We start from the raw sequence: 12,111 nt of genomic DNA, 5'->3' as shown, positions 1-12,111 counted from the left end.
TATCTGCAATTAGCACGGTGTCATCTGCATATCGTAGGTTGTTAACAATCTTTCCATTTATTGTGATTCCCTCTGGACATTCTTCCGATGCTTTTTTAAAGATTACCTCTGCATATATGTTGAACAGGAGTGGTGAGAGCACACATCCTTGTCTCACTCCTCTTTTGATGTTAATATCACTGGTGGTAATGTTGTCTAATTGAACGGTAGCTGACTGATTCCAATACAGATTTGTTATTAGTCTTATGTCTTGTTCGTTTAGCCTTATTTGTTGAAGGACTTCTATTAAGTTAGTGTGTCTGACTTTGTCGAATGCTTTTTCAAAATCTATGAAACACATAAAGACAGATTTCTGTTTTTCTGTGCATTTTTGTATCAATATTTGGGTACAGAAAAGGGCCTCTCTAGTACCAAAACCATTCTGAAAGCCGAATTGTGTTTCACTTAGAGTTTCTTCACCTTTTTCTATAAATGCGATTCTGAATTACTTTCAAAAATATTTTTAATGTTTGGCTCAATAGACTAATAAGTCAGAAGTCACTACAGGAATTCGCTTTGATTTCTTTGGGACAGTGATAAATGTATTTTTGAGCCAATCTGATGGAAATTCATCACTTTCATATATTTTATTAAATAGTTTTTCAAGAAGTTTGATGTTATCTGGTTCTATTAATTTTAAAAATTCTGTTTGCACACCATCTGGTCCACTGGCTTTTCCTGTTTTACTTGTTCATATAGCATTCTCTATTTCGCATTTCATGATTGCTGGTCCTTGAATGTTATCTTTTATATTTATAGGCTTATATATATATAAGGTACTATCTGTGGTTTCAGGCATCCAGGAGGTGGGGGATGGAATGTATCCCCCATGGATAACGAGGAACTACTCTAGTATCTAAATTTATATCGCCAATAAATTATCAAGCCAGGTTTTGCCATGGTTGCCAAGATAACTTCATGGGCACAAAGAAATATAAATGAGCACATGCATGCAGGTACACTAACAGGAAGGCAAACTAGACTGAAAGGTCAGATCCAACCTTCCAAACTGGCATCCTCTATAGGCAAGATGATAGAATCTTGCTGAAGGTCTCAAAGATAATGATCTTCCAGATTTTTGATTAAGTGGGCAATCAAATTTGTTCAGATTTGGCAAATATCATGATGCTGTGGCAGATTCTAGAAATAGTCTCTTCAATTTATATCTGTTCCTATATAAAAGGAAGGCTTCATTCATATCCACAGCATAGCATAGTCTGCTACTCCAGAACAGCTACAGTGCAGTAATGAATGTATTTTGTGTTATTCACTCCATTTAGTGCTTTTGCCACTATCATTAGCCATTATTTTGCCAATATCAATACTTGTGATAAAGTTCAGAAGTATACATGAATGATAATCGATGTCTATGCAACCATAACATCTCCTTTCTACTGTATCTTCTCAATTTTCTTCCTTCCTATTTTCTATTTCTCATACTCCAAAATTTGAAATTGATTTTTTACGATGACAGAAAAAAAAAAATTTCATTTATGTTACCCATTTTAAATTTAGCCATGTATAACCAGTTTCTTTTCTTTAATTCCTACACAACTTTAAGCTTAACTGTCACTAAGGAATAATCAAATCTTACATTCGCCCTGACTTGCTTTAACATCTAAGAGCATTTAAAATAAACTTTGCTTGCAAAGTGATCAATTTGGATTTTTTTTTTTTTTTGATCAAGTTAATAACATGTGTTTCTTTAAGTTTATTTCCATAAAGCTGTATTTATAAATTCTTAGATTAATGTTCACTACAAAGTATAGATTCTCTGTCAACCCATTTCTGTGTATGAGCTCTTATTAGCTTTTGCTAAATCTTCACCACCAACTCCAGAAATAGTGATAGATCCATAGTTGGACACGTTAGTCTTTGCACCACATGTTGACTAGCTTTACTAAGCAGTTGAAATATCCCAATTGTGAGGTCATCCTTCTTGGGGACTTCAATGTCCACAACTCACACTGGCTCCCCTTCTCCACTTTCACTAACTAAGCACGCAGGGATGCTGAGCTATTTGTCATCAGCAATGACCCATCTCAAATTATCAGTCTTCATAACAGAATCCCTGACAATCCCCTTCCAATTTGCCAACACACTTGACCACTTCCTAAGAAGCTCACCCTCTAGGTATACTGTGGTTGTCAGTTCTCCTCTTGGTAACTTGGAACACATCCTCATATAGATCTCTTTTGCCACAAAACACCCTTCATCCACCAGTTCAGAGTCTCGTGTCCTATGGCATACGAGGATACCAACTGGGAGAACCTCCATGTCTTCTATTCTTTCTTCCCATAATAGAAATCATCCTCACAGGAATGAAGACTTTCATCCTTTATTCCACTCCGAATTTTCAGCCACCATCCAAACCTTGGTTCTCAAAAAAAGTATGCCAATGTTGTAAAAGAAAAAAAAACTCATGCTTACCACAAAGGACTCGAACCAAAACTCCAGCTGCCCACTCTGCCTACATTATAGCTCACAACAGTTATAAAAGAATCATTACCAAAGTCCAAGTCAGACTTTGAAATGGCCAAATGCTGCAAACCTGTCTCCTGCCCAAATGGCAGTCGCTCCTTCTGGTGTCTTGCCAAGATAATTAAGCTCAACTTCTGTCTGCCCAGGTTTCCACCACTATCACAACCGAATGGCTGTAGTTACCTCACCTACAGACAAGGCCAACTTACTAGCATCACTCTTCTCTTCCAATTCCTGCATTGGTGACCTGGGCAAAGTTCCATCCACTCTACCAAAAACAGCTCCCTTCATATCGTCCATAGTCTTCTGACAAAAAGAAATCTGAAGAATCCTCAATAACCTGAATACAAACAAGGCATCTGGTCCTGATGGTATCCCACTATTGTGTTAAAAAATTATGCCCCAGAACTAACACCTATCCAGTACTGACTCTTCAATCTATTCTATTCAACTGGCATCTACCCTACGACATGAAAGCAGGTCCATATTCAGCCCATCCCAAAGAAAGGGGATAAAGTTCCACCAACGAACTACCATCCAATTGCTCTCACTTCTGTTCTTTCTAAAATTATGGAGAAGGTCATCAACAATCAACTCTTGAACCAACAAGAGTCATACCACCTAATCAGTGACCAGTAGTATGGATTCCACCACTCGCGATCTACAGCTGATCTTCTATCCCTCCTCCTTACTTTAATTAATACTGAGATATCCAAATACGGAGATATCTACTTGGTCAGTCCAAGTAGAGAAACAATCAGGTTTTCTATCTGGACTCTATTTTTCTTGGCACAATCACATTTCAAATATAGCTTCTATAGCCACCAAAAATCTTTACATACTTTTTGCACAAGAACAAGACACCACTTCACCTTCATAGCTGCTAACTTTATACAGAGCCAAAATCCATCCAGGCATGGAATATTGCTCCCATATTTGGGGTGGTGAACCAAAATCCTCTTTAAGATTGCTCGATTCTATCCAGAAGAGGTCAATCTAGCTAATTAATGATCCCACTCTCACATACCCACTTCGATCCCTCTCTCTCACACACACAGACATTCAGTTTCTGCCTTGTGTCTCATCCACAGCTACTTTCATGGATAGTACTCTGCTGAATTGGCCACTATTATTCCTCCACTCTCCTCCAAAATCATTAAAATAAGAGCCACTACTAACCAACACTCTTTTACAGTCCATCTTGAAACTCACACTCACATACCCACTTCAATCCCTCTCTCTCACACACACAGACATTCAGTTTCTGCCTTGTGTCTCATCCACAGCTACTTTCATGGATAGTACTCTGCTGAATTGGCCACTATTATTCCTCCACTCTCCTCCAAAATCATTAAAATAAGAGCCACTACTAACCAACACTCTTTTACAGTCCATCTTGAAACTCACTGAAACCAACTTCATTGCCTCCTCCTTCACCATATCATCTTCTGTCCTTGGAAACAGTTTCCTCCACTCTGCTTTCCTCAAAGATTACAACTCTCAGCTGTTCACAAGCTGAATGTGAACAGATTCCTGCTTTCTTCTATTCCTCTTGCCCAGAGGAAAGGCATTCAGAGGAAAGGTTTTGTGTGTAGATTAGATATTTATAAAAAATATATAAATAAAGCTGAATGTTTATGTATCCCGTACACAAGATATGAATGTAACTGAAAAATGAATTTTTTTTAATGATATGGATAGAGAAAATATAATAAGAGGAAAAAAAATGCATATAGAAGTTTGTTACATAGATAGGATGTCTAAATATATGCCATATCATTTTAAAAGTTACAGTTATAACAATTATGACTAGGAATGTCATGTAAAACTATTCCATGAGTGTGAAAATATTCAGTCACACTTGTGCAACTGAATATTGTTACAGCAGTTGCCATACTTCTGTTGTACCCTGAATTGAAAAACCATTGGTATCATTTTTGTAGCCAACAGTATCATGTAACATTTCTTGAGTCAAGGAATTGTTTACAAAGACAAGATTTATGAAGATACTTTCTTCAGCCACTGTCAGAGTGGTTTATTCAGACATGTATATATACATCATTCCTGTATGGTAGGTTTATTGGTTGTAACCAGTGCCTTTTTTCTGACTGTACGCAGTACCAGCTCCTTTTTTCTTAAGTTTTTAAAAAATTGTGATTTATTGACAGCAAAATGTATTATAAATATTCCAGTAGATGGTACTGTGTTCAAGAATTGAATTTTCAGTTTTGATTACTAATAAGTTAGTACTCTGTTTTCCTGTTTCATATGTTGGTACGCAACCGGAAACAGGAAGTTGTGTTCACTTCCGATTGCTTCCAATATCAGTTTATCAGTTCTAAATTCACTCTGCAACAGGCAGGTGTTCACGAGTTTTGAATTAATCTAAGTTAAATCAATGCAATCATTGTTGAAAATGAGTAAAATAAGTAGTTACTTTATGCCAATGAGTAAAAAAAGGAAGGCTGAAGAAGTAGAAATTGTTGTATCTATTTGTGATCTTGTAAAAGAGAAAACTAGTACCGAAAATACACTTGGTGAAGAGGATTACAAAATCGAGACCGAAGATCCTCGTGGTGAAAAGGAAGCAGATTCTGATAATGATTGGCCCAAATGTTGAACACTTTTGCAGAAAAATGACTTCTGCGAGAGAAATGAGTGGGTGCATGTCAAGAATAAAATGTTGTACTGTAAAGTGTGTCGTGATGTCGGAACTCTTGACATCAATAAACACACGGGAACGAAAATTTCAGCGGAGTGGGAAAATGGTAAGATCAATCATTTTGGAGAATCTCACAAACAACAGTTAATGTCATTAAGAAAAAAGATCAGGAAAAGTGTTTCGAGCACCTTGCAAAGTTGTGAGGAGAAATCAGTCATTTAACAACTTTGAAGACAAAATAAATTTACAGCAACTTAATGGCCTAGACATGGGATATATTCTTTATTCTGCAAATGCTTGCATTAACATTGTGAGCCATATCGCAAACGAAATGAGAAAAACATTAATAGACAATATAGTGAACTCCAAGAACAAAATATCATTACTTATTGATGAATCGACAACTGTGAGTAACACAACAACAACATTGATTGTTATTGTTCGTGTAGTTCTTCCTGAACTTCCTGCTCCTGTGGGTCTTTTCCTAGATTTGATCGAATCAGATGTAACTGCTAGAGGAATTCTAAACTCTTTAATTAGTCATCTTGAGTATTTAGGATTATCTCAAGATTACTTAAAGTAGTATTTATTTTTTGTAACTTGTGATGGTGCAGCCATGTTGTTTTGTTGAGTAATGGTTTAAGGAGGCTAATGCAAGAGAAGTTTCCTAGTGTTATTTTCTGGCATTGTGCTAGCCATTGCTTTGAATTGTCTGTTAGTGACACTGTGAACAATGTGAATTGCTTTAAGAGTTTCATGGACAAACTTTATGTGACTTATCATGCTTCACCTAAGAATGCTAGGGAACTACAGGAATGTGCAGCAATTCTAGAACTTCAACTTCTTAAAATTGGCAGAATTTTAAGCACCCGCTGGGTTGCATCTAGCTTTCGCACTGTTTCTGCAGTGTGGCAAGACTTTGAAGCCCTTGTCCATCACTCTGTGGAAGCAAAAGAAGACAGCAGAAGCAAAACAGATGGCTTTCTTTATGAGAGCCTTTTAAAAAAAATAAAGTCATGTGAGTTTGTTCTTGATTTGGACCTTATGTGTGATGCTTTCCAAGAACTTAGTGAACTAAGTCGAGATTTACAAGAGAGAAATATTGACTTGTACCAAGCAGACAGGAAGATAAAGAATACTGTTCAACTTTTTGAAGAAAGAATTGAAAATCTTGGTCTGTACTACAGTATTTCTCTTCAAAGTCAGAAGAACATGAAGTTCAAAGGGATTGAGCTCCACAAAAATGAAAGATACAGTCCTGCAAAAGTTCATCTGCTTGAAAGAGATGATGCTGATTTGCCTGAATATGCTAAGATTTTAGATGCCAAGTATTGGCCAGAAAATCCTGGAATGCATCTGACATTTGGTGAAGCTGAAATTAAAAACTTAGCATGCAAATTTCAATTAAATGAAAGAGAAGCAGTTTGTGGTTTCTGTGAATATCTTCAAGAAAATAAAGTCCCGGACATACTACTTCCTCTAAAGCACACTTTGGGCACAATTGCAATATCTTCCAGTAAACATGAAAGGGGTTTTTCTCAGATGAATCTTATAGTAACTTCATCCAGGTCATCTCTGCTTGTACGGACAACTTCTGCACTGATGTTCATCAGGATACTAGGACCTCCTCTAGGAACTCAATTCAGCCCTAGCAAATATATGGACTCATGGCTGGTCCAAGGTTGTCATTCTGCAATTATACCAAAAGCAAGAAGTGATCTAGACACGATGAAAGTATATCGGAGGATATGTTAAAATTGTGCAAGTTGCTGTAATAACATCTTCATGGTGAGTACCAGCACCTTTTTTTCCAGAAAAAAGCACTGGTTATAACTATATACATTGTGTAGAAATCAGCAATATACTGAGAAAAAGCCCAATGTCAACTATTACACATTGCAGGAACATGTATAATCCAACTAGCACTTTTAGCCTTCTATGTGAATAAGATATATACATATAAATCAGGCCATCTCATTGGACAGTTATTTAACAGTATTAATTCACAACACAGAATATAAGAAAATAATTATTAGCAAATAAGTGAAATGAATAATTATTTTCTTATATTTTGTGTTGTAAATTAATACAGTTAAATATATTGTTATGTAACACACAGCCATTCTACTTGTTTATCTCAGTTAGGCGAGCACATACAAACACCAGTTATTAAAACAGGAATGGTTTATCACAGTGATACTAGATCATGTATGGAAATCAGTATACACTCAATGCGAGCTCATTATTCACATAAAATTAATTTTAAGCCTTCCAACATTATATACAACCTTGCTATTGGAACAATGGTAAGATTTCAAATTTGGATCACCTTCAGCACGAATATTTGTAATGATGAAACTTGTTACATGTGTGACTTTAAAACGTTCACTGCCAATTACGAGTATACTCGTAGTTGATATATAAGCCTCACAAGCCAACTGCAAATATACTCGTATGTCGATTACCATCGGGTACGAGATTACTCGTACTGATCTTGAAGAAGTGAAAGTGCTTGGCGTGCGGAGTGAGCAGCGAATGTGTGTATACTCTTAGTTGGTATATGAGTCTCACAAGCCAACTACGAATATACTCATATGTCGATTACCGATGGCTACGAGTTTACTTGTACTGACCTTGAAGAAGTGAAAGTGCTCGCCATGCGGTAACAAACTATGCACAAGGAGAGTGGCAGCGAACGTGTTAATAAACACCCTGTTGTAACATAACAGCACATAACACAAAAGACTTCCAGAAACTACGTTTGAGGTTCAGACAGAATCTAAAATTATTTGACATCTGATTTCTAACATCAAAGATGCGTAAGCATTAATGGGTTCTTTATAACATCCCAAGATATAGGGCTGGCTAATAAACTGAAGTGATCAATGCAGATTAACAGTTTATATGTTCATGTGGATTATATACACACTAAATAATGACTAATTACAAATTAATATTATAGTCTTAAAAACTTATTTGCTTGAATTACAACTTAATTTAATTAATAATTTATTTATATAAATTTACTACCTACTTCTTTAGCAGGTTTCTGACATGATGACTGAAGTGCTTCAACTAAAGTTCCCTGGAAAAATACAGGGTGACAACTTCCATACCTAAAGAAATATATAACTGAATTTAAAAAATTGAATTGAAATGAAAATATTTTTCTTTAACAAAATTGAAAATTTAGTATAAATAATTACATTACTTTTCCTAAGTAATGTAATTCTCAGACATTATGTTCTGGTTATCAAAAAAGGTAACAGTGACCCAAACTGAATTAGTGAACAGTTTTTGATAAAAACACAAGCTTAACAGATGAAGATACTTACATTAGTTATAACCACAAAATAGTGAAATGTATGCAGATGCCACATCAAAATTTGTGGACATCATGTGAAAGGTAGGATGGAGGACAAATAAAACTTACTTACTGAGTATATCTTCAGAACAGTTACAGGAACTTTTTATTTTTATTAATTTAATAAGGTTACAGATTTGATGTGTGAAGTGACTAGATACATGTCAAATAAGCAGGACAGTTATATTCCTGGGTTATGAAAATCTCCTAATTTGATAACAGTGTTTTCTAGTTGACCTGTATTTTGCAGAGATAAAAACATGGATTTCTGAGCAAACACATTACATACATTGAAACATGCTGCCAAATATGCAACCATGTAAAATAACGTACCATGTTATCAGGTACCAAACTCAAGTAACAAAGGCATTTGATTTTGTGATGAAATTGTTATATTCTTGAAAATTTGAATTCTTTCAGAGGAAAGCAGAGAAAACTGACACATCATCATGTGAAACCCTGACCTCACACATCTCTTCTATCATTGCATCAAATCTTCATACTCTACTTGGAAAGAAAAATTTTATTACCAAAGATATGGTCTGTTGATGGGCTCACCTTCATTGCCTCCTATTGCCAACTTATACATGGAAAAATCTGAGGAAGTAGCAACATCTGGTGGAGATATGTCAGTGGTGTTCAACCTTTTTTACTACGCAAGCTACTTTTCCTTTTCTATAATAAGTTATTCAGCAATCTACTCTCTTATATAGATCACATTCCCCCAACCTGATATCTGATTATGCACAAATAAACAACTAAAAACTTTGTGTATTTAAAAATTTTTTTTTATCACTTTTAATTATTTTAATACAACACAAAAAAAAAAAAATATATATATATATATATATATATATAATAAAATGTTTAATAAAATATTTATTTCTCAATTTTGGAAAACCAAAGTTAAAAAAAACAATGGATTGTTTACAAACTCACAAGATACAGGAAATGCTGGTTGATTAAAAAAAAAAGTTAATGTGAAATTTGGCATTGTTTGGACCTCGCAATATTTTCATAGTCAAGTTGATATGAAGAAGTGGCCAATTGCAGACAATCATCCAAATGATCATTTGTAATTTGGTTACTTAATTGATTTTTTTTATAATGGTCATATTTGAAAAAGAGAATTCTGACAAGTATGTCAATCCGAAACACGACAGAATTTTTCATGCAATATCAGTTAATATTGGAAGTGCATACTTCCAAATGACTTCATTGTTTATTGATTTTAAATGTAAACTATTCTGAATGTTTATAATCTCAAGTTCTATTTCAGCTTGGTTTATATCAAACAGCCCACTACTTTTATTTGAAATTTCTGTGATGTTCAAGTTTTCTTGAAATGGATTATTGATAAAAGATACAATCATTTCAGTTTTATTAAAATCTTTAAATCTTGAATATATTTCTTTCTCAACTAATTCTATTTCACGAATAAATAAATTGTAAATCATAGTGAAGCATTTCTTGATTTTGTTCAAAAAAGTTTAATAAATATGGAAGATGTCTAAATTCTGGGTCATTTATATTTTTCTTTAATAAAAGTAATTCAGTATTGTTGGAAAGTTTTTATTGAACTTGACATGTCAATTAAATTTTTATCTCTACCTTGTAACTCTAAATTTAAATTGCTTAATTTCGTACAGGGGTGCTTAAGGGTCAAAGCTGTATAACTGAGAGGAGATCTCTACATAGCCTTTAAAGGAATGCAGAGAACAGACAAAGGCTTCTGACCTAATGTCCAATCATCACCTTCTCATGGTGCACCCTGTTGGGTATCTACTTGGATACTGAACGAGAGGATGGGCTGGCAATTTGGGATTTAACGGACCAAATTGTATTCTTATTGGTTAAACCAAAATAAAAAATGATGGTACAACATGACAAAATTTCATGCAGGCTGGGGCGTCACCCAGTTAAACATGGCCCCCCATTGTTTTTGCAAGGGAACCAGGGCGAACAGTAAAAAGTCAGCTACTGGAACAAATCTGAAAACACACCCCAACTCAACATCACGAGAGTTAAAGAGGGTACGATCAACATAAGAAGCCTGAATGGCAAAGAAATGGAGTTAGCTGAGGAATTAGATAAGTACCAGATTGACATAATAGGGGTGACTGAAACAAAAAAGACAAAAATTGGCAAGATCTTTCTGAGCAATAAATACAAAATGTCATATTCAGGCAATGACAATCAAGGAAAAGAAGGAGTAGCCATAGTATTCAACACAAAATATGAGGCTAATCTTCTTGAATGGCAGTCAGTCTCAAGCAGAGTAATGTGGGCAAATATGAGAATGAGGAACTGGACAATGAGACTTATTTGTGCCTATGGTCCCACAGAAGGTTCTACTAATATAGAAGAGGAGGAATTTTTTGATACTTTAGAGAAAGCAACTGACACAGTGAAAAAGGAAAAGTTGGTCCTTGTTGGGGATCTAAATAGCAGAGTAAGAAATGATTGTGAAACATACAAAAATATTTGGGGAAAATTTGGAGAAAAGAGCAAAGCTAATAATAATGGCAAATATCTGTTGGATTTCTATTCAGGACATGGACTGGTTATTACTAACACCATGTTCCAACATAAAAATGTAGAAAAATTCACATGGAGAGAAGAGGCAAGGAATAAGAGAAGTCTCATTGACTATGTTATTGTTGATGGTGATGTTTTCTCCCTTGTGCAGGACACCAGAGTGTACAGAGGATTTGAAATTGGAAGTGATCACTATTTAGTCTTGAGCTGGATAAAATTGAATTTCATATTGAAAAGAATAACATGTGAGAAAGTTTTAAAGCGAATAAAAGTTGAGCAGGCTCTCAGATGTGAACTGTAGACTAAAATACACAAAGATTATTGAAGAAAAAATGAAAGAGTTTGAGAACAGGAACCAAACCTTGGAGATTCAGTGGCAAGCCTTGAAGAAAGCCGTGATTGATTCAGCTAGAGAGGCATGTGGCGAAGTTGTCTGCAATGACAGAAAAATTAGAACTCCATGGTGGACACAGAAAGTTAAAGAGGCAGTGAACGAAAAGAAAGCATATCAAAAGTTCCTGGCAAATAAGTCAGCTTGTGCTCTTAGAGAATACAGAGACAAATGCAAGAATGCGAAGCACTGTGTAAAACTAGCTAAACAAAAGTCATGGGAGGACTTTCGCAAGAACACAGAAAATAAATATCAACAAAATGGCAAAATATTCTGGAGGTTGTTGAAGAAGCTTAGGAATGGAGGAAAGAGTGCTGTAAAAGGAGTTAGAGATGATAAAGGTGACATGAAAACGGAAGAAAAAGATATCCTTGAAGTATGGAGTAATTACTTTGAAAAACTGCTAAATGAAACAAGCAGTGATGACAACACAGTGGTAAAAAACATCTGACCAGGCATGCAGTCAGGAATACGTATCCATACTTGAAGTAGAAAAAGCCATAAAAGGCTTGAAATGTGGAAAGGCAGCAGGAGTAGATGATATTCGACCAGAAATGCTGAAGTATGGTGGTATAAAAGTCTTACAGTGGCTGCACTGCATAGTTCAGAAAGCCTGGACAGAGGGACGAATTCCTG

The 12,111-nt window shown here is 35.3% G+C and overlaps 1 protein-coding gene across 1 annotated transcript in view; it reads right to left on the bottom strand.

The window, feature by feature from the left end:
• The window catches only part of casp (Fas associated factor casp), a 439,916-nt gene that overhangs the window by 170,128 nt on the left and 257,677 nt on the right, over nt 1-12,111 (bottom strand). The window contains exon 11 of the mRNA XM_090414528.1: nt 8,217-8,298. Coding sequence (XP_090270654.1) covers nt 8,217-8,298 — 82 coding nt within the window. The remainder of the gene's footprint in view (nt 1-8,216; nt 8,299-12,111) is intronic.

The sequence above is a fragment of the Typopeltis vanoorti genome, chromosome 25 (genome assembly GCF_054136105.1).
Source record: "Typopeltis vanoorti isolate ZY-2024b chromosome 25, IOZ_Tvanoo_1.0, whole genome shotgun sequence".
Classification (NCBI taxonomy): Eukaryota; Metazoa; Arthropoda; class Arachnida; order Uropygi; family Thelyphonidae; genus Typopeltis; species Typopeltis vanoorti.
The sequence above is the reverse complement of the archived record's forward strand: the minus strand, read 5'-3'. Positions and strand labels throughout refer to the sequence as shown.